This window comes from Mustela erminea, chromosome 11 (genome assembly GCF_009829155.1).
Source record: "Mustela erminea isolate mMusErm1 chromosome 11, mMusErm1.Pri, whole genome shotgun sequence".
In the NCBI taxonomy this organism is placed as follows: Eukaryota; Metazoa; Chordata; class Mammalia; order Carnivora; family Mustelidae; genus Mustela; species Mustela erminea.
In genome coordinates, this window is record NC_045624.1 from 90,503,772 (window position 1) to 90,525,959 (window position 22,188).

At 39.9% G+C, this 22,188-nt stretch overlaps 1 protein-coding gene across 5 annotated transcripts in view; it reads left to right on the forward strand.

Moving 5' to 3' along the window:
- Positions 1-22,188, forward strand: part of NME8 (NME/NM23 family member 8) — a 62,142-nt gene that overhangs the window by 23,758 nt on the left and 16,196 nt on the right. For all 5 annotated transcript variants that reach the window (XM_032305537.1, XM_032305538.1, XM_032305536.1 and 2 more), the window contains 5 exons: positions 8,360-8,426; positions 9,472-9,545; positions 12,728-12,820; positions 13,809-13,996; positions 20,717-20,892. In XM_032305537.1, coding sequence (XP_032161428.1) covers positions 8,360-8,426; positions 9,472-9,545; positions 12,728-12,820; positions 13,809-13,996; positions 20,717-20,892 — 598 coding nt within the window. The remainder of the gene's footprint in view (positions 1-8,359; positions 8,427-9,471; positions 9,546-12,727; positions 12,821-13,808; positions 13,997-20,716; positions 20,893-22,188) is intronic.

Consider the following 22,188-nt stretch of genomic DNA (forward strand, 5'->3'; position numbering starts at 1 on the left):
CAAGATTTCATTTCTTTTGATGGCTGCATAGTATTCCATTGTGTATATATACCACATCTTCTTGATCCATTCATCTGTTGATGGACATCTAGGTTCTTTCCATAGTTTGGCTATTGTGGACATTGCTGCTATAAACATTCAGGTGCATGTGCCCCTTCAGATCACTACGTTTGTATCTTTAGGGTAAATACCCAGTAGTGCAATTGCTGGGTCATAGGGCAGTTCTATTTTCAACATTTTGAGGAGCCTCCATGCTGTTTTCTAGAGTGGTTGCACCAGCTTGCATTCCCACCAACAGTGTAGGAGGGTTCCCCTTTCTCCGCATCCTCGCCAGAATCTCTCATTTCCTGACTTGTTGATTTTAGCCATTCTGACTGGTGTGAGGTGATATCTCATTGTGGTTTTGATCTGTATTTCCCTGTTGCTGAGTGATTTGGAGCACTTTTTCATGTGTCTGTTGGCCATCTGCATGTCTTCTTTGCAGAAATCTCTGTTCATGTCCTCTGCCCATTTCTTGATTGGATTATTTGTTCTTTGGGTGTCGAGTTTGCTAAGTTCTTTATAGATTTTGGACACTAGTCCTTTATCTGATATGTCATTTGCAAATATCTTCTCCCATTCTGTCAGTTGTCTTTTGATTTTGTTAACTGTTTCCTTTGCTGTGCAAAAGCTTTTGATCTTGATGAAATCCCAATAATTCATTTTTGCCCTGGCTTCCCTTGCCTTTGGCGATGTTCCTAGGAAGATGTTACTGCAGCTGAGGTCGAAGAGGTTGCTGCCTGTGTTCTCCTCAAGTATTTTGATGGATTCCCTTCTCACATTGAGGTCCTTCATCCATTTTGAGTCTATTTTTGTGTGTGGTGTAAGGAAATGGTCCAATTTCATTTTTCTGCATGTGGCTGTCCAATTTTCCCAACACCATGTATTGAAGAGGCTGTCTTTTTTCCACTGGACATTCTTTCCTGCTTTGTCAAAGATTAGTTGACCATAGAGTTGAGGGTCTATTTCTGGGCTCTCTGTTCTGTTCCATTGATCTATGTGTCTGTTTTTGTGCCAGTACCATGCTGTCTTGATGATGACAGCTTTGTAATAGAGCTTGAAGTCCGGAATTGTGATGCCACCAACGTTGGCTTTCTTTTTCAATATCCCTTTGGCTATTCGAGGTCTTTTCTGGTTCCATATGAATTTTAGAATTATTTGTTCCATTTCTTTGAAAAAGATGGGTGGTACTTTGATAGGAATTGCATTAAATGTGTAGATTGCTTTAGGAAGCATAGACATTTTCACAATATTTATTCTTCCATTCCAGGAGCATGGAACATTTTTCCATTTCTTTGTGTCTTCCTTATTTCTTTCATGAGTACTTTATAGTTTTCTGAGTATAGATTCTTAGCCTCTTTGGTTAGGTTTATTCCTAGGTATCTTATGGTTTGGGGTGCAACTGTAAATGGGATTGACTCCTTAATTTCTCTTTCTTCTGTCTTGTTGTTGGTGTAGAGAAATGCAACTGATTTCTGTGCATTGATTTTATATCCTGACACTTTACTGAATTCCTGTATAAGTTCTAGCATTTTTGGAGTGGAGTCTTTTGGGTTTTCCACATATAGTATCATATCATCTGCGAAGAGTGATAGTTTGACTTCTTCTTTGCTGATTTGGATGCCTTTAATTTCCTTTTGTTGTCTGATTGCTGAGGCTAGAACTTCTAGTACTATGTTGAATAGCAGTGGTGATAATGGACACCCCTGCCGTGTTCCTGACCTTAGCAGAAAAGCTTTCAGTTGTTCTCCATTGAGAATGATATTTGTGGTGGGTTTTTCATAGATGGCTTTGATAATATTGAGGTATGTGCCCTCTATCCCTACACTTTGAAGAGTTTTGGTCAGGAAGGGGTGCTGTACTTTGTCAAATGCCTTTTCAGCATCTATTGAGAGTATCATATGGTTCTTGTTCTTTATGTGTTGTATCACATAGACTGATTTGCGGATGTTGAACCAACCTTGCAGCCCTGGAATAAATCCCACTTGGTCGTGGTGAATAATCCTTTTAATGTACTGTTGAATCCTACTGGCTACTATTTTGGTGAGAATTTTCACATCTGTGTTCATCAAGGATATTGGTCTGTAAATCTCTTTTTTGATGGACTCCTTGTCTGGTTTTGGGATCAAGGTGATGCAGGCCTCATAAAATGAGTTTGGAAATTATCCTTCCATTTCTATTTTTTGGAACAGTTTCAGGAGAATAGGAATTAGTTCTTCTTTAAATGTTTGGTAGAATTCCCCTGGGAAGCCATCTGGCCCTGGGCCTTCGTTTGTTTGGAGATTTTTGATGACTGTTTCAATCTCCTTACTGGTTATGGGTCTGTTCACGTTTTCTATTTCTTCCTGCTTCAGTTGTGGTAGTTTATATGTCTCTAGAAATGCATCCATTTCTTCCAGATTGTCAAATTTGTTGGCGTAGAGTTGCTCATAGTATGTTCTTATAATTGTTTGTATTTCTTTGGTGTTAGTTGTGATCTCTCCTCTTTCATTCATGATTTTATTTATTTGGGTCCTTTCTATTTTCTTTTTGATACGTCTGGCCAGGGGTTTATCAATTTTATTAATTCTTTCAAAGAATCAGCTTCTAGTTTTGTTGATTTGTTCTATTGTTTTTTTGGTTTCTATTTCATTGATTTATGCTCTGATCTTTATGATTTCTCTTCTCCTGCTGGGCTTAGGGTTTCTTTCTTGTTCTTTCTCCAGCTTCGTTAGGTATAGGGGTAGGTTGTGTGCCTGAGACCTTTCTTGTTTCTTGAGGAAGGCTTGTACTGCTATATATTTTCCTCTCAGGACTGCCTTTGTTGTGTCCCACAGATTTTGAACCGTTGTATTTTCATTATCATTTCTTTCCATGGTTTTTTTCAATTCTTCTTTAATTTCCTGGTTGACCCATTCATTCTTTAGAAGGATGCTGTTTAGTCTCCATGTATTTGGGTTCTTTCCAAAGTTCCTCTTGTGGTTGAGTTCTAGCTTCAGAGCATTGTGGTCTGAAAATATGCAGGGAATGATCCCAATTTTTTGATACCGGTTGAGTCCTGATTTAGGACTGAGGATGTGATCTATTCTGGAGAATGTTGCATGTGCACTAGAGAAGAATGTGTATTCTGTTGCTTTGGGATGAAATGTTCTGAATATATCTGTGATGTCCATCTGGTCCAGTGTGTCATTTAAGGCCTTTATTTCCTTGTTGATCTTTTGCTTGGATGATCTGTCCATTTCAGTGAGGGGAGTATTAAAGTCCCCTACTATTATTGTATTATTGTTGATGTGTTTCTTTGATTTTGTTATTAATTGGTTTATATATTTGGCTGCTCCCACGTTGGGGGCATAGACATTTAAAATTTTTAGATCTTCTTGTTGGACAGACCCTTTGAGTATGATATAGTGTCCTTCCTCATCTCTTATTATAGTCTTTGGCTTAAAATTGAATTGATCTGATATAAGGATTGCCACTCCTGCTTTCTTCTGATGTCCATTAGCATGGTAAATTCTTTTCCACCCCTCACTTTAAATATGGAGGTGTCTTTGGGCTTAAAATGAGTTTCTTGGAGGCAACATATAGATGGGTTTTGTTTTTTTATCCATTCTGATACCCTGTGTCTTTTGATTGTGGCATTTAGCCCATTAACATGCAGGGTAACTATTGAGAGATAAGAATTTAGTGCCTATTTATTGCCTATAAGGTGACTGTTACTGTATATTGTCTCTGTTACTTTCTGATCTACCACTTGTAGGCTCTCTCTTTGCTTAGAGGACCCCTTTCAATATTTCCTGTAGAGCTGGTTTGGTGTTTGCAAATTCTTTCAGTTTTTGTTTGTCCTGGAAGCTTTTAATCTCTCCTTCTATTTTCAATGATAGCCTAGCTGTATATAGTATTCTTGGCTGCATGTTTTTCTCATTTAGTGCTCTGAATATATCATGCCAGCTCTTTCTGGCCTGCCAGGTCTCTGTGGATAAGTCTGCTGCCAGTCTAATATTTTTACCATTGTATGTTACAGACTTCTTTTCCCGGGCTGCTTTCAGGATTTTCTCTTTGTCACTAAGACTTGTAAATTTTACTTTTAGGTGACGGGGTGTGGGCCTATTCTTATTGATTTTGAGGGGCGTTCTCTGAACCTCCTGAATTTTGATGCTTGTTCCCTTTGCCATATTGGGGAAATTCTCCCCAATAATCCTCTCCAGTATACCTTCTGCTCCCCTCTCTCTTTCTTCTTCTTCTGGAATCCCAATTATTCTAATGTTGTTTTGTCTTATGGTGTCACTTATCTCTCGAATTCTCCCCTCGTGGTCCAGTAGCTGTTTGTCCCTCTTTTGCTCAGTTTCTTTATTCTCTGTCATTTGGTCTTCTATATCGCTAATTCTTTCTTCTGCCTCATTTATCCTAGCAGTGAGAGCCTCCATTTTTGATTGCACCTCATTAATAGTTTTTTTGATTTCAACTTGGTTAGATTTTAGTTCTTTTATTTCTCCATAAAGGGCTTTTATATCTCTCGAGAAGGTTTCTCTAATATCTTCCATGCCTTTTTCAAGCCCGGCTAGAACCTTGAGAATTGTCATTCTGAACTCTAGATCTGACATATTAGCAACATCTGTATTCATTAGGTCCCTAGCCTTCAGTACTGCCTCTTGTTCTTTTTTTTGTGGTGAATTTTTCCACCTGGTCATTTTTTCCAGATAAGAGTATATGAAGGAGCAAGTAAAATACTAAAAGTGTGGCAACAACCCCAGGAAAATATGCTTTAACCAAATCAGAAGAGATCCCAAATCGTGAGGGGGGAAAAAGGGGATAAAAAGAAGTTCAGAAAGAAAGAAAGGAAAAAAGATAAAAAAAGAAATGAATTAAAAAAAGAAAACAAATAAAGAAAAGTATAAAAAGAAAAAAATATATATATTAGATAAACTAGTTTAAAAACATTAAAAAAGAAAAGGGTAAAAGTTAAAAAAAATTTAGCAGAAGAAGAGAAAAAAATGAAAAAGAAAAAAAAATTAAATTAACTGCAAGACTAAAGAATCACAGGGAGAAAGCCATGAGTTCTGTGCTTTGCTTTCTCCTCTTCTGGAATTCTGCTGCTCTCCTTGGTATTGAAACTGCACTCTTTGGTAGGTGAACTTAGTCTTGGCTGGATTTCTTGTTGATCTTCTGGGGGAGAGGCCTGGTGTAGTGATTCTCAAATATCTTTGCCCCAGGTGGAATTGCACCACCCTTACCAGGGACCGGGCTGAGTAATCTGCTCGGGTTTGCTTTCAGGAGCTTTTGTTCCCTGAGCGCTTTCCATAGAGTTCCGGAGGACGGGAATACAAATGGCAGCCTCCAGGTCTCCGGCCCGGAGGCGCCTAGAACCAGGGGCCTCACTCCTCAGTGCGCCCTCAGTGAACAGTGCCCAGTTAGTCCTGTCTGCCTGACCTCCGGCCGCGCTCCAAGCTCACCGAGCCTGTGGCTGGTTCAAGGTAACACCGAGCTATGATCTTACTGTCGGCTCTGTCTCTGTAACTGGCTTTCCCGTTCCAATACCCGCAAGCTCTGCGACACTCAGATACCCCCGATCCTTCTGTGACCCTGCGGGACCTGAGGCCACGCTGACCCCGCGTGGGCTTCGCCCCGGTTTAGCCTCTGGAGCGATGTCCCTCAGTGGAACAGACTTTTAAAAGTCCTGATTTTGTGCTCCGGTGCTCCGCCGCTTGCCGGGAGCTGGCCCCTCCCCCCCGGGGGTCTATCTTCTTGTCGCTTTGGATTCACTTCTCCGCCAGTCCTACCTTTCAGAAAGTGGTTGTTTTTCTGTTTCTAGAATTGCTGTTCCTCCTCTCTTCGATCTGCCGATGGATTTGCAGGTGTTTGCAATCTTTAGATAAGCTATCTAGCTGATCTCCTGCTAGCTGAAGTAGTCTCAGCCTGCTACTTCTCCGCCATCTTGACTCCTCCCCCCTAAATATATACTCTTAATTGTTATATTCTATGTACCTTTCTCTGTGTATACTCTGTTCACTGGTTATGTTGTTGTTTTGATTGTTCTTACAGAATGATATCCTGTTTTAATTAATAACAATTGAATGTAAGAAATATATTAATATGTTTATTTTTAATTTTTTTTTAAGATTTTATTTATTTATTTGGCAGAGAGAGATCACAAGTAGGCAGAGAGGCAGGAAGAGAGAGAGAGGAGGAAGCAGGCTCCCCGCCGAGCAGAGAGCCCGATGCGGGACTCGATCCCAGGACCCCGAGATCATGACCTGAGCCGAAGGCAGCGGCCTAACCCACTGAGCCACCCAGGCGCCCCAATATGTTTATTTTATATTATTCCACTTTGTTGAATGCTTCTGTTGTTTAACTTTCTTATTTAATTGACTGGTCTAGCACTGCCCTGTCTGATAGTAAAAAAAAAATACAACTCATGTTGTGAGTCACATACATAATTTAAAATATTCTACTAATCACATTAAAAGCAACAAAGAAAAAAGGAAATTATTATTATTTTTTTCTTTTCAAATATTTATTTAAATTCTAGTTAGTTAACATATAATGTAATATTGGTTTCAGGAGTAGAATTTAGTGATTCATCATTTACATAAAACACGCAGTGCCCATCACGACAAGTGCCCTTCTTAATGCCCATCACCCATCTAGCCGATCCCCCACACACCTCCCTCCATCAACCCTGTTTGTTTTCTATCATTGAGAGTCTCTTATGGCTTGCTTTCCCTCTCTCTCTTTTTTAGAAAAAAAGTGAAATTAATTTTTTAATCCTATATATTAAAAGATTCCCATTTAAATGTGTACTCAATATAAAAAATAAGGTATTCTGCAATCACTTTTTCTTTCTTTCTTTTTTTTTTAAGATTTTTATTTATTTACTTGACAGACAGATCACAAGTAGGCAGAGAGGCAGGCAGAGAGAGAGGGAGAAGGCTCCCCACTGAGCAGAGACCCCAATGTGGGGCTCGATCCCAGGACCCTGGGATCATGACCTGATCCGAAGGCAGAACCACCAAGGTGTCCCTGCAATCATTTTTTCATACTAAATCTTCAGAATGTACTGTGGAGCTATCGCTTATGGCACTTCTTAATTTGGACTAAGTTCATTTTCAAGTGCTGAAATAGCCTTATGTGGTTAGTGGCTTTTTTTTACTCTATCGGACAGCACATGTCTAGCAAATATAAAGTCAGATCAATTTGAAGTTATAGGTGGTATAATTATCTTATTCCTGATTATAATAAGAATGAGAGCTTCCAGTATAGTCCTTTCGATACATTTGGAGGTCTTTATTTCATTGAGACTCTGAAATTATGCATTCTCTTGCCAAAAAATGTATATATGTAAATATATAAACCTTTCAGATAGTTAAAACAGAATCACAGAAGCACTTTAAGGGTTTCTCAAGAAATTAAGGAACTCCCATCCCTATCCTTCCCAGTGTTTTACTTTATAGTAGAAAATTGGTTATTGTTTTGAGCAAGACAGTTTTTTAAAAGTTAAGGAGGTATTTTTCTGTTTCCAGTTTACTAAGGGAAATGGTCAGGATCGGATCTTGAAACTCATCGAATGCTCTTTTGATCTTTAACATGATAATTATGTATCTGTTGCTTTCTTTCTATTTATTTATTTATTTGAGAGAGAGAGAGAGCATGCATGGGAGGGGCAAAGGAGAGGGAGAGAGAGAATCTCAAGCAGACTCCCCACTGAGCATTGAGCCCAATGCGGGCTTGATCCCATGACCCTGAGATCATGACGTGAGCCAAAACCAAGAGTTGGATGCTCAGCAAACTGAGCCACCCAGGCGCCTCTAACTTATTGCTTTGTTATTACTCTCTGCTTCTTTCTTATTTTATTCCTTGTGCTCTTTCTAAGTTTTAAGGTTTTTGGTTTTTTTTTTTTTTAAGATTTTATTTATTTATTTGACAAATGGAGATCACAAGTAGGCAGAGAGGCAGGCAGAGAGAGGTGTAAGCAGGCTCCCCGCTGAGCAGAGAGCCCAATGCAGGCTCAATCCCAGGACCCTGGGATCATGAACTGGGCCGAATGCAGAGGCCTTAATCCACTGAGCCACCCAGGTGCTCCAAGGTTTTTGGTTTTTAATCAGTTTCCATATGTATTATTTCTGATTATTTATTATTATCTCTTACCATCCTAATCATTTTAAACATTCCTTTTTTTTTTTTAAATTTCAGTGGAAAGATGGGGGAAAGTAATGTTAGATATATGTGGGCACATTTCCACTTTACCCTTTATCTCTTGGATTATAAATATTTATTAGAACAAAATTTCTAAAAACTCTTTTCCTATCATATTAATGTAACTTCTGTTTGCATTTCTCTTCCACAGTATCATGAAATTCTGTTTGTAGACCCAGATGAGGATGATGGTGGGGAAGCACCCAGTGAAAGTGTTGGTAAGTAAAATTCCTGCAGGGTAGCGGCAAAGGATTTGCGCCCAGAGATGTCCAGTAGAGCACTAGTTGTTTGACCAGAAAAGCTGGTGACTACAATGTTATTGTTATGGTACTGGCAGGATAATACTAGACTCTGTTATTAACAAGCAAACCTTTTGCTCCTCTTGCCTTCCCTTTGGTCTCTGTGCCTGCAGCCTTCAGAGGTTACCCAGGACCAGGGGTTCCTGTCTTCTGTGACTAATGAGACAGCAGCCTCCTCTTATTTCATCCTTCATCTTCTTCTAAAAACTTGTGAAAATAATTTCTTCCTCAATGACCCACATGCCAGTTTACTTTACAGTTAAAAACTTTTCTCCTGGATTGTCTGCATAGATGTGTGAGTGTGTGTTCATACTTCGGAGGGAGCAGAGACGGTGTGCTCAGTGGGTTGTCGTGCACTAAAAGCTCATCATAACAATGTGTAGATAGGGACGCCTGGGTGGCTCAGTGGGTTAAGCCTCTGCCATCAGCTCAGGCCATGACCTCAGGGTCCTGAGATGGAGCCCCGCATGGGGCTCTCTGCTTGGCGGGAAGCCAGCTTTCCCCTTTTTCTCCACCTGCCTCTCTTCTTACTTGTTCTCTCTCTGTGTGTGTCAAACAAACAAATAAATAAATCTTTAAAAAAAAATAATGCTTAGATAAATGTAGATAAATCTTTAGATGATGAAATCCATCAGTCTGTTATGTTTGCTTGTGTTGAAACTCCACTCATCAGTAATACTATGATTTTAATGCATATGAATTATATTAAAATAACTAGTGCCCACCTAACTCTTTTTTTTTTGCCTTGGGACCACCAATTTTTGTGAATGTTTCTCCTGCATGCAAATACAGGAACTGCACTTTGATTCTAAGGAGAACCTTTGGTTGTTGGAGTGCCATAATAACAACAAAGCTGTCAATGAAAAAAAACTCACTGGACATTAATAATTTACATTTCTAATTGCCAAATCCTTCATTACCTAGACTTTATGCCAAGAAAATGAAATTCTCTTTTTTTCCCCAGATGAACTCTACTATATTGCTATTATCAAACCTGATGCTGTGACTGGTAGAAAATCTCAAGAGATTAAACAAAAAGTAAGTGATATATCCCCACAATACTTTAAATTAATTGCAACATAACAACGTCTGGACTGTCAGTTTGGAGACAAACTTATCATTTAGGGTCAAATGGAACATAACAAATTTCTGGTGCTAGGTACCTCCAAAGGCTTGGAATGTTTTGTCTTGACAAAAGTCAGACCTACTCAAGTATCTTCATTTAAAGAGCTCTGCTCTACCAGCGTCTAATATAAATGATAAAAATTACAGTTCTTATATTGGATTATAACAAGTGTTCTTCCTGCTTAGTTATTAACGATGGAAACTTGTTATAAGTTTACACTGGCTTGTTTTGTTTTCTGTATGTTGTGACAAACCTATGGTCCTTTTTAGATACGTGGTAGAGCAAGGAAGCATTTAATGTTTTGGTATGCTTTAGAGCTAAAATAAATTTTTGTAAGAGGAAAACTGAATTCTACTCCAAAGATCCGCAGACTTTTCCTAGAAAGGGCCAGAGAGTAACTGTTTTCAGATTTATGGGGCCTATGATCTCTGTCACCACTGCTGAACTGTCATCACATTGAGAAAGCAGTGTAGGTAGTACGTAAATGAATGGGCGTGGCCATGCTCCAATAAATTTTATTTCCAAAGGCAGGTGGTGGGCCAGATGTTGACTGCAAGCTGTACTTTGCTGACTCTTTAACAATGACTTTGTATTGACACAGCAACAGTAAATTGAAATTTGGAAAGACTGCTGCCTGGAGAATAGAGAAGGTCACCTAAGGAGCTACCAAGAGGGGTTGGTCATCCCTTGATGAAATTCCCATCATGCACTCCTTCTTTAGCTACAGCAGCATGATCACTGATTAACCTATGAGAAAGTTGTTGGTTCATGGTCATGGGTTGTATGGTCTCTTCTTTTTGTGCATTGATTTAATAATATCACTCTCTAAGGATAGCCCTTTTCTTCCAGATTTTGGTGTGTATGTGTGGGGGCATCAAACCGCACCCCCACCCCCTATGGATTACTTATACTTTATAAACTTTAAAAAAGTAGTATCATATAGTCATGGTTTACTGTTCCTTATTCGAGTACATTTTGATTAGCTAGGACAATAAAGCTTTTCAAAGTTATATAGTTCTTTCAGTTGGGGCAGTTCTATTAAGCATAAGTTCATCTGCAACTGCCCCTCAGAACAATATATTACTTAAAATATAACCCATGGGAAATTTTACTAGTTACCAAGCACATTTAGAGATGGCCGTAAGAAAAACACACACTGGCAACTAGGCCTCTGGGGGAGAGGAGGATACACGGCCTTGAAGCTGAGCAGCTGGGAACGCCCGCCCACTCAGGGCGGACTCTGCCTGCTACAATTTTCTGTTATCTCCCCTTTCCGCCCTGAGAGTACCAGTGGCTAATTAGATAAGTCCTTTAAATGTGCTTGTTCCACTGTAAACTTTATACTGCTTGTAGAGACATATTTTGCCCCCCTTCTTGTTTATCTACAAGGCCTATGACCAATGTGTGGCTTTCTTCAGCTCTTCTGTGGGTTACTGACTGTTTCTATCTAATAAAAGCGAGACTGAGGAGTTGTTTGGGGCAACAGTCTTTTCTACTGTTGTCTCCTGCTCCCTTTCTCTTGCAGCTGACTTGTTTGTGCCTCATTCTTCTCCTTTGCGCTGACAGAAGGTGACATTCATCTTAATATTTTTGTTTTGACATAGAAAATAACATTTCAGAGATGTAAATTATGGATATCTTCTGAATATCTCACCTCTCTGGAATACGACAATGGGCTAACAGCCAACAGGACAAAAAAATGAGAATATTTTGAATCGAAAAAAATGAACACACTGCATATTTAAATTACAGTAAAGGAAAGCTTATCGAGTTTAAATATTGATTGTTTGGGTTTTACTTTCTGTTGTCAGATACTAAGTACTATAAAAACACATGATTTGAGTATTTGGAATTTTTTTTTTAATTTTTTATTTCTTTTCAGCGTAACAGTATTCATTGTTTTTGCACCACACCCAGTGCTCCATGCAATCCGTGCCCTCTCTAATACCCACCACCTGGTTTCCCCAACCTCCCACCCCCGCCCCTTCAAAACCCTCAGATTGTTTTCAGAGTCCATAGTCTCTCATGGTTCACCTCCCCTTCCAATTTCCCTCAACTCCCTTCTCCTCTCTAACTCCCCTTGTCCTCTATGCTATTTGTTTTGCTCCACAAATAAGTGAAACCATATGATAATTGACTCTCTCTGCTTGACTTATTTCACTCAGCATAATCTCTTCCAGTCCCATCCATGTTGCTACAAAAGTTGGGTATTCATCCTTTCTGATGGAGGCATAACACTCCATAGTGTATATGGACCACATCTTCAAATTTAGACTGTCAGGAGAGGGTTCAGAAGGATGTACGTTGTGCTCTGCCATATCAGAAGACCAATGGAAACCAGCACAGGGTTTAGTTTCGTAACAGAAGCAGGAGGCACCTGGTGCTGGATACGCCTGTCAAACTGTAATTACTGAGTTGCTTTGAACCTGGATTATACTTACATTACATTATTTAGTACCTCAGTAGACTTGGCATATTTGCTTCAAACTTCTCCTTGTTACATTTTACTGTACTTGACATGCAAACTGGATTTGTCTTTAAGTTTTTTGTTTTTTTAAGACAGAGCATAGCTAAATCTTAAATTCTGGCCTTTCCCATGGTTTGGATAGTGGTTTTTTTTTTTTTTTTGCGATAAAGTGTAAAATATACTAGATTATGAGCGATAGCCTCAACAAAGGAAAACCTTTTAAGAACTAATGTTAAAAAGCAAAAAGAACTAATGTTAAACCAGTTTTGAAGGTAGATGGTTAAAAAGCACTTATAAACATGTGTCTTGGTGACTGATTCAGAAAGTACGGTATCTTCCCTTGGAATTTACTTAGTTCTTTCATGTTTTGGGGCAAGTCCCTTAATGGAAAAACTGCAGAGTCTCTGGTTTGAGCTTTGAAAACTTACAGACCAGGAGGCATGAGGATGACCTTCTTCTTTTATGTAGTTTTGAGCCTCTTCAGACCTAGTGCCCAATGGGTCGTGCTGAAGTCATTACCTGAAATGTGTTCAAATCTGGGTGGTTTGTTAAACACAGGGAAGAAATGTCCTTGCCTTGTCTTACATGTGCTCCCCACTGCACCTGGATCCGGCTCTCTCTGTGAAGATCATCAAGGCAGGCTTTGTCATAGAAATGGAGGATAAGAGATTGCTCACTGAACAGCAAGTGAGGGACTTCTATCAACGGATAGCAGACCAGGTAAGGAAATTAGACACAAACGAAGAGAAGCTGCTGTGTTTTCAAGCGCAGCCTCAGAGCAAGAGCGGATGGTCTGACTGGTCTTTATTGGAGTGAAGCCCTGTTCAGCTTACGGACTCTCAGACTCCCTGCATCAGCCTCTGGAAGTGAACATCCAGGCCTCTCCTATAGATTTTTTATCCCTGGCTGAAAGCTCCTTCTCATAACCCTCACAGGGCAAAAAGGATGAAGGGCCTTCATCCTTGCATTACCTGAAGGCCCATGTCCCAAGTTCTGTTCTTTTCTGCCTCGGGGAGTATAAGAAAGGAGTGCTTTGTATTGGAAAGGGCAGTGGTTTGGGGATCAGAAGACAGAGTTTCTGAAAATCTCCTGCCCAGTCTGGTAGCTGTCAGTTACGCATGGCCATTTGAATTTAAATTCACTAATATCAAATCAAGTAAAACAAGATTGAGAGTTTTCGGTTGCACTGGCCACGTTTCAGGGGCTCAGTAGCTGCACGTAGCTACACGTGTTGGAGAGCCCAGAGGAGCGTATTTTTCATCAGAGAAAGTTCTAGTGAACGGCACTGTGTCAGCTGGCTGTGAGACTCAGGCCGCCTCTGTTGGCCCCAGGAAAAGGTCGGACCCTCTGGCTCAGCATCATGTGGGAACTTTTGAGTCAATCCACTTTCAAAGCCCTCCCCTCAACCTCCATGGTCCTGAACTCTGGGATTGGGCTTCTCAGTTCGGTGTTTTAACAAACCTGACAGAGGATTTGGAAGCATCCTGAAGTTTGAGAGTGGTTATTAGACCATCCTTAAGGTCAGTCCCTGTGAGCTCTGAATTTCCATCCTTCTAATGTGCGACTGTTCACTGGGGGCTGATAGAGCGAACATTCCCTTGCCTCGTGGTTGGGAGGGGGACGATGTTGCTTGGGTTGGGGAATGGCTCTTTTTTTAGTCTTCTATCTCAGAAGCCTGAAGTAAGCAGTTTATCATCTTATTTTGTAGCCTGACTTTGAAGAGTTTGTCCTTTTTATGACCAGCGGTCTGAGCCATATTCTAGTTGTATCTCAAGGAAATGAAGAACAGCCCACCCTGGGAGAAACTGGGCCCAATCCCGAGACCGAAAATGAAGAAATAAATGAAGATCACCCTGCTGTGGTCATACCTCCAGGGATGAAGAAGAAGAGGGACAGGTAGCTCGAGATTAGGAAACCTACCAGTAGACATTGGGTTAGTAGGTAATAAAGTGTAATATCCAAATGTCTCAAAATCCAAGAACACACTTTTAAAAAATATTTTATTCACTAAAGAGAGAAAGAGAGATCACAGAGGGAGGAGGAGAAGCAGCCTCCCACTGAGCAGGGAGCTGGATGTGGGACTCGATCCCAGGCCGCTGGGATCATGACCTGAGCTGAAAGCAGACCCTTAACCAACTGAGCGCCCCCCTCAGGCTCTCCCAAGAACACACATTTTTATGTTGGATGCACAAGTGTTTCTTCCTGTTGATCTAAAAAACCATACATACAACAAAGCTGAGATTTCCCTGAAAGTTTATGTCAAGAGGATTAGAAAGGGAAAAATGTGTCCTGTTTGTCTTTCTAAAGCTGGACACACCAGTCTGGCCTCCCAGCCTGGGGCCCTCCAGTAGATTGGGACCATGTGTCATTCCTGCCAGGTCTCTCTCCTCTCTCATCTCCCCACATTGACTTCCACCTGCCTTGTGTCCTACTAATGACATTGGAGGTATGCCCTCCCCTTTTTTACTTAAGGCAGTTAGTGGTTATAAATTGCTAAGAACCAAATGGTTGCATATTTTCACTAATGGGTTTTTAAATATTTGAAAATGACTGTAAGGACTAGACATAGTGCTGGTTTCATGCACTGCCATTGTGTCTTTTATTCCTCGGAAGACTCAAAAAGTCCAGTTTACCACAGGAGTCATCAGGGCTATGCCTGAAATGAAGGTGGGTGAGTAGGAAGCTGAGAGGAGCGGAGTCTTGAGAGTCCATCATGTGTCTCTTCCCGATGAATGGCGCATCTTCACCGGGTTTTCTGTCGGGCATCTCCAGAACTTTCCTTGTGGTCTTATTAATGTGTGTAGTAGCTTTTCTTGAGTAGCTATATCTGTTGGTTCCTACTGGTGTCATACATTTTAGGTAGCAGGGTGACCCTACAGTCATTGGTTCCAGGTTGTAAGTGGGATTGAGGGGCTTAGAGTTACATCAACTGCCAACACAGGGCTTAGTGAACAGTAGTACTTCATTTTACAGTCTTAAGGGGGAATGATAGTCAGTGGTTAGAGGGAAGGTTTGGATGGGGAGCGTCACACTCAAAAAGGTACCAGACTTTATACTGGAACTTTTGAGTTCTTAAAAAGATGTTCTGTGACGCATTCATTGAGGCAGCTCGGGTAAGAGAAGTCAGCATCCCGCAGGTGCCGATGTTCGGTGAGTCTTCATCACACCCGCCCTTGAAAAGCAGTTGTCTCTGGTTGTTGAATACCGACATAATAACATGAACAGTTTAGGCCATTGGCGGGGTGGCTGTGGAGTGAGATATGTTAATCTTGCTTTGGAAAAGTCTGCAGTATTTTTTTTCTGAACTTAGAGACTTAGAGGCTCCATTTCCCTTTGGCCCATGTTTTTCCTGAGCAGTGGCCCCAGGCAGGCAGCATGGAGCAGTGGGGAGAGTGTTTGTCTGGGAATCTGTTTGCACAGCTCGTGTTCTGGAAGCAGAGTGTAACACGTGTCAAGCACTCCTACTGTCGTCTATTAAGTAAGCCCAGAACCCAAAGGATCAAGGACAAGAACTCTCTCGAGTGATTTACATATCTGTTCTTTCTTTCTTTGTTGCTACCTCTCCGCTATCTCAGAGCCTCCTCACCTTCCTCCCTGGGTGGTGGTGGGGCTCCTCCATGAGGAGAAAGGAAATTAAAAGCAGGGCAATTAGAGTGGGAGAGGTAGGTGACTCCTGTGAACAGGAGCAGAGCTCTCCTTCTTGGTCAGGGTGATCGTCCCCACAGAGAAAAACTCACGTGAGCCCACAAGGTCTGGGAAAACTTTCTGTACATCAGCAGTAGCCCACGGGACTCAGTGGCTGGCCGGCAGGAAGACCCAGGAAGACAGGGCACAGGCAGCCATAGTTTTCATCCAGATCCCAAATTTGTCCATGATGACTTTTGATCACAGTCTGTTATCTGTTTGCTTGTTTGTCTCCTTAATCAGGCTGTGTATTAAGAACTCAGACATCAGAGTCTTTTTTCTTTGCTTTCCAGTGAATCTACAGAAGAGGAAGGTGTGGTTTTACTATCTATGTTGTCGGGAGTCAGATAAGTGGTTACTAGAAATCTTCACTCACTCACTCATTCAGTCATTCATTCTTTATGCATCCTTCTGTTTACTTAATATTTATTAAATCCTACTATGTGCCAAATCCTGGGGATACAAAGATGGGAGGAAATGAAATGATCTCTAAAGTTCCTTTCAGCTCTGAATCTTTGTGACTTAGTGAAGATGTCAGTGCCTACCCCCTATAATTTATTGTGTTTCTCTCTCCATACAAAGTGTATATTTTATTCTTGGTAACCAATTTGTCTCTATACATGTCATAACTGTAGAGAGCAAGTTTTTCTTTTATAAAACTCTCATTTAGATTGAAGATAATAGATACAATTCCTAAAATAATCTTTAAAAGTATTTCTGGGTTCAGAGCGGTCTGAATTGTATACCTTTACTTTCTACTCCCATCTCCAGAGCTTTCTTGTCTTTCTAGCATCAAAGAGAACCTGTGCTCATAAGCATCTGGCCCTAGGTGAGACCTGGAGTTCTGTTGGTTCAGAACTAAGGAGAAGGGGAGGGCAGTGTGGTGTTTTCTCTTCTGACAGGGAAGTGTCTGAGCTCAATCACTGGGGTAAGAACCTGGGGATAGATAACCAACAAACAGACTTGTAACTCCTCAAGGCCAGGTTGATACTGGATTACACTGGGCCATCCTGAACCACGCCCTACCGAAAGCCCAAGATGGAGCTGAGCAGAATTAGAAAAATTCCCTGCCTTTGAAGACCAGCTCTGTAAGGGCTCTTACCATTTGTTCCCACAGAGGAGTGACACCCTGCTTGCTTGTAGCCTAGAGGCCATTTTTGTCTTTCAGCTATAGGGTTTCCAACGCCTCATATACCAAAACCCAGATGTCAGCCCCAATAAACCAACCAAAGAAAATGGCTGTCCACCTGAGGGAGCCTAGCAGCCAGAGAAAGGAAGATCTACACAAAAATCAAACATAAGCCCAGTGAGAAAGAACTTCTCGGGCTGGAAAAATCTTTAAGTAAAATAATAGTACTAGTACTACTGATGCTACTACTAATAACATATAACTAATAGTATATAACTGCTACTAATAATAATGCTTGAGATGCAAGTGCTACATACACATAAAAAGAGACTTTCAAATTTGAACCATAAAATAGTGATTTGAACTCTAAATTCAGTGGAGAATTAGTGTGATAGTCATTTGAGACTTGATTTTAATGACTTGGAAAATCAGATGAAAGAAATAGCTTACAGTACAGAAAAGAGACAGACTTCATGAGAGCAAGAGAATAAGCAATGTGGAGAATATACTGGGCAAAACCCATGTGCTAGTAAGAAAAATTCCATACAGAGAAGAAAGAATAGATAAGCTATAATTCGACAAAGAATAGGGGGAAAAATTCCCTGAAATGAAGAAATAAATGCATCTGCCAATTGAAAGGGCTTACAGTCACTCAGCCTGCATGATGCATGAAAACAGACAGAGGGATATCTTGGGAAAAAGCACTGAATGCCATTTCCAGAGAGAAAGAACAGGCAGTGATGTGCTCAGTGTGTCTGAAACCCCAGGCAGGTAATTTTCTTAACACCCCTCTCCTCTATATGATAATATTATTTTTAGGGCTAATTATTGAACAAAGAAAATAATGATGGCCAGGAAAGAAAACATAAATGTTGAAAATTGTCCTTTGTGAAACATATAAGCAAAAAAAGAAAAAAAAAGAATATTCTAATACCAAAAATGAAACAAATAATAGGCTAATACTGTTTACTTCTTAGAAAGGAAAAAAGCATTCATACTTATATACGTATCAGTCTATCACAATAATAAGGTGCAAATTTTGTCTGTAAGCCTTAAATTTTGAAGATTAGTCAATGGCTTTCTCAAAATTGATCTTTACTATATATTCATGTTAAATAGAGATACATAAAATTACTGTTTCACAGTAAACTCCAGAAATTGCATTCTGCCAATAGCTTTGTTGTTTTAGTATTGATTCTTACATGCAGAGTATAAGCTAGAGTACCTATATACATAGATAAGGAATAAAAATATGCCAACTTGAAGCCTACACATATATTATTAAAATTTAATGCTAACCACAGGAATTATTTAGACAAAATTTTTTTCAAGGAGGAGTAAATTTATCACTAACGTTGTTTAGAATCACTGGTGATGCTAAAAAACAGCCCAACTTTTAGTTTAAAATTGGGTTAACATTTGTTAGAGGCAGTGCATCCCCCAGTGACTTGAACTTGGTTCTCTTCCACCAACTGCATAGTTGGCAGCAACTGAGAACAAGTTTCTTACAATGAAAAATTCTTCCATTGGCATGGGACTTGCCATCAGACCACTAAGAGAAACAGCATACGCCCTGCATCCTAATGAAGCCTCCTAATGGATCCTCTACCTGGAGAAGCAAAGGAAGGTATGCTCAAGGACATGCTTAGGAATATATGGCCTGAAAATATTTGAAAGAAGACTTGACCAAACAAAAAATAGAAAAGAGACACTTCAGCATGAGGGAGAAGAGGGAAGGGAAATGGTTCTTCTCGGAGTGGAGAGAAGAGAGCTGAAATGAAGAGGTGACACAGGATTTTAAAGTTCTTTTTCAGGTTTAGAGAAGTGGGGATGGGTAGGATGATAGAGCTGAGAAATAGTGTGCCAGAACGTTAAGAAATATTTGGAACACATGTTTTTGGTTACAGAAGCTGCTAAAAGATGGTGAACATCAGTGCCACGGATAAGTATAATAGAACTTGTACGTTAACAAGGGGAACACATGGAATGGATAGCAACTTGCTCAGACCAGCAAAGTAAGGGAAAGATTAAAAAAAAGCACAATTTAAAATAAATAGTGTATATATAAAGTCAGATGGAAGGAGGGTAGTTAAGTATATGGCTATTATGCTAAATATAAAAAGGTTAATTATCCCATTAAATACAGAGTGGTCTGTAAGTGGTCTATTAAGGTTAAGGTAAAAAAAAGGTACATTAAAAAACATCATACTAACAATGGATCATCAATGGGTACTAAAACCATTGCATGAAAAATATATACAGTTTCAAATAGTGTTCTCACAGATTTCTTTTTATAAAGGTGGACACTTTAGCTTTCCAAAGGAGCAGAGAGGAAGATACCACGTTAACCACATTAATACTGTCAACAATGGGAAAAACTTAAATTGTGTACATCATATTGTGGTATATGAAGGATACAACATCACTTATATAATACTCCTGCCAAAGATTTTATACCCTGTTATTAATAGGAAACTACTGGTCTAATTGTTTGAAACCATCCTAAATGAGGAAAACTCTGCAAAACAGCTAAGCTGGACTTTACAAAATGTCAGTATCATAGAAGATGAAAAGGCTGAGGCCTTGACAGAGATTCAAGGAGACTAGGGAGCTAGGACAATTACAGGCAATGTATGGTCCAGGATTAGGAAAAATTACGATTGATGAGACATACTGTCAGGTTGGTGAAATTTGAATATGAACTATTTATGTGATAATAGTTTTATATCAATGTGAACTTTCCTGAAATATTTAGGAGGGTGAATGTTTAAAATATCTGCAGCCTGTTCTTAAATGGTTCAGTCAATACACACACAACACACACACACACACACACACACACACGACAGGAGAGGGAGTGAGAGGGACAGAGAGAAGAAATGTGGCAAAATGTTAACAGTTGGTGAATCTAGAGTCCATTATCCTTGTCTTGCAACCTTCCTGTCAATGGAATTATTTTTAAAATAAAAAGTTTCAAAAACGGCACTCATCTATATTCTGTTCAGAAGAAACACACAAGAGAAATAAAATAAAAATAAAGGGATGGCAAAAAAATATAACCAGACAAAATAAAGTACTAGAATTGAAAACACAGAAAGTACTAAATGGGGCTGCCTGGAGTGGTGCAGTTGCTTGAGCATCTGACTCTTGGCTTAGCTCAGGTCGTGATCTCAGGGTCATGGGATCGAGCCCCATGTAGGGCTTCATGCTCAGTGTGGAGTGTGCTCGAGATCCTCTTCCTTTGCCCTTGCTTCCCTTGCCTTTGGCGATGTTCCTACGAAGAAGTTGCTGCGGCTGAGGTCGAGGAGGTTGCTGTCTGTGTTCTCCTCAAGGATTTTGATGGATTCCTTGAGAGAGAGAATCTCTTGAGAGATTTTGATGGATTCCTTGAGAGAGAGAGAGAGGCTCCATGTCCAGCCCAGAGCCTGAGGCAGGGCTCTATCTCATAACTCTGAGCTCATGATCTGAGCCAAAATCAAGAGTCAGGTGCTTAACCAATTGAGCCCACCCAGTGCCCCAAGAAAAACATTTTTATCTGCATTTTATGTTGGTCTTCTTTATCCTCCCATAAAGTCAAGCATACATGATTTCATGTAATTGATTTTTGGATTGGTTCAACAAAAAGTTAGATACATATTTTCTGATTTGACAGAAAAATACAACTTATCTTTCTATGACATTCAGTTTTTGTTTATTAAATCACAAAATATTTGTGAACTTATTACATAACAGTTTTAATTTTTTGGCACGGTTATTAAGCTTTATGTTACATTAATCTTAAATTATATTTTGGATTTCCACAGCTTACAAGAATATCTGGAAAGACAACATATATCTCAGTTTTGTGATGTTGAAGAGACTGTAACTAATGTTAACCATTTCATTGATGTGTTCTTCCCTGATTTTAAAAACATGAAAAATCTCAAATTAGAAAAGATCCTGGCATTACTTTGGCCAGCTCTCTTTCAAGAAAAGAAAGGTAAGAAATAAATATAAATACACCCTAGTATAATTATATTAAAAGATACTATTTTAAAATTTAACATTGAAGAAAAACACCTGTTTCTTCATGTATGAAATTCAGAAGATTAAAATGAGGGGTGCCTGGCTCACTCAGTCAGTGGAGCATGTGACTCTTGGTCTTAGGGTCATGAGTTTAAACCCCATTTTGGGAGTAGAGCTTACTTAAAAAAAATGAGCACATAAAGTTCCTGGCATCTAAAGGGTGCTAGTTATTTTTAACCTTTTCCCTAGTTACTTTTAATCTTTCTGCTATGTTTACATAGCAGACATACAGACTATAAGTTCACATTATAGATGGTATATGGAAATACAATTGATACGTGTATATTGACCTTATATTCTTTGACTTGCTGAGCTCAGTTCTAGAAGCTTTGCTGTAGTTCCTTGGGAATTTCTATGCAGACCAAGGTTTCTCAATTTCATACCTACTTACATTTGGGGCTAGATAATTTTTTGTTTAAAGAGGTTATATCTGGGGCACCTGGGTGGCTCAGTCAGTTAAGTGACCGACTCTTGATTTTGGCTCAGGTCATGACCTTAGGGTTTTGATACTGAGCCCTGCCTTGGGATCTGAGCTGGGCATGGAGCCTGCTTAAGGTTCTCTCTCTCCTTCTCTTGCTGCCCCTACCCCCTCTAAAAAAAAAGAGGCAGTGTCCTGTTGCACTGTAAAATGTTTGTAACATCCTTGGCCTTTACTCATGACGTCTTCCACACCCCCAGTGTGATGACCAAAAATATCTCCAGACATTGTCAGTTGCTTCCTTGCAAGACAGAATGTCAGGCTGAGAGCCGGTGATATGAGCAATAAGTATCACCTGCAAATTGAGAGAGTTTTTCTTCTTTCTTTTGAATTGGTATGCCTTTTATTTCTTCTGCTTGCCTCATTGAACAGGCTAGAACATCCTCTATGATGCTGACAACGAGAAGTGACGAGCTTGCTTTGTTCTTGACCTTATAGCAAAAGAATTCAGTCTTTTCCCATTGAATACAATATTAGCTCTATAGACTCAGTGGTTTAGGCCTCTGCCTTCGGCTCGGGTCGTGATTCCAGGGTCCTGGGATCGAGCTCCGGATCAGGCTCTCTGCTCAGCGGGGAGCCTGCTCCACCCCCCTCCTCTGTCTGCCACTCTGCCTACTTGTGCTCTCTGTCTGTCAAATAAATAAATAAAATCTTAAAAGAAAATTCCAGTTAGTTAACATACAGTGTAATATCAGTTTCAGGTATACAATATAGTGAATATACAATATAGTG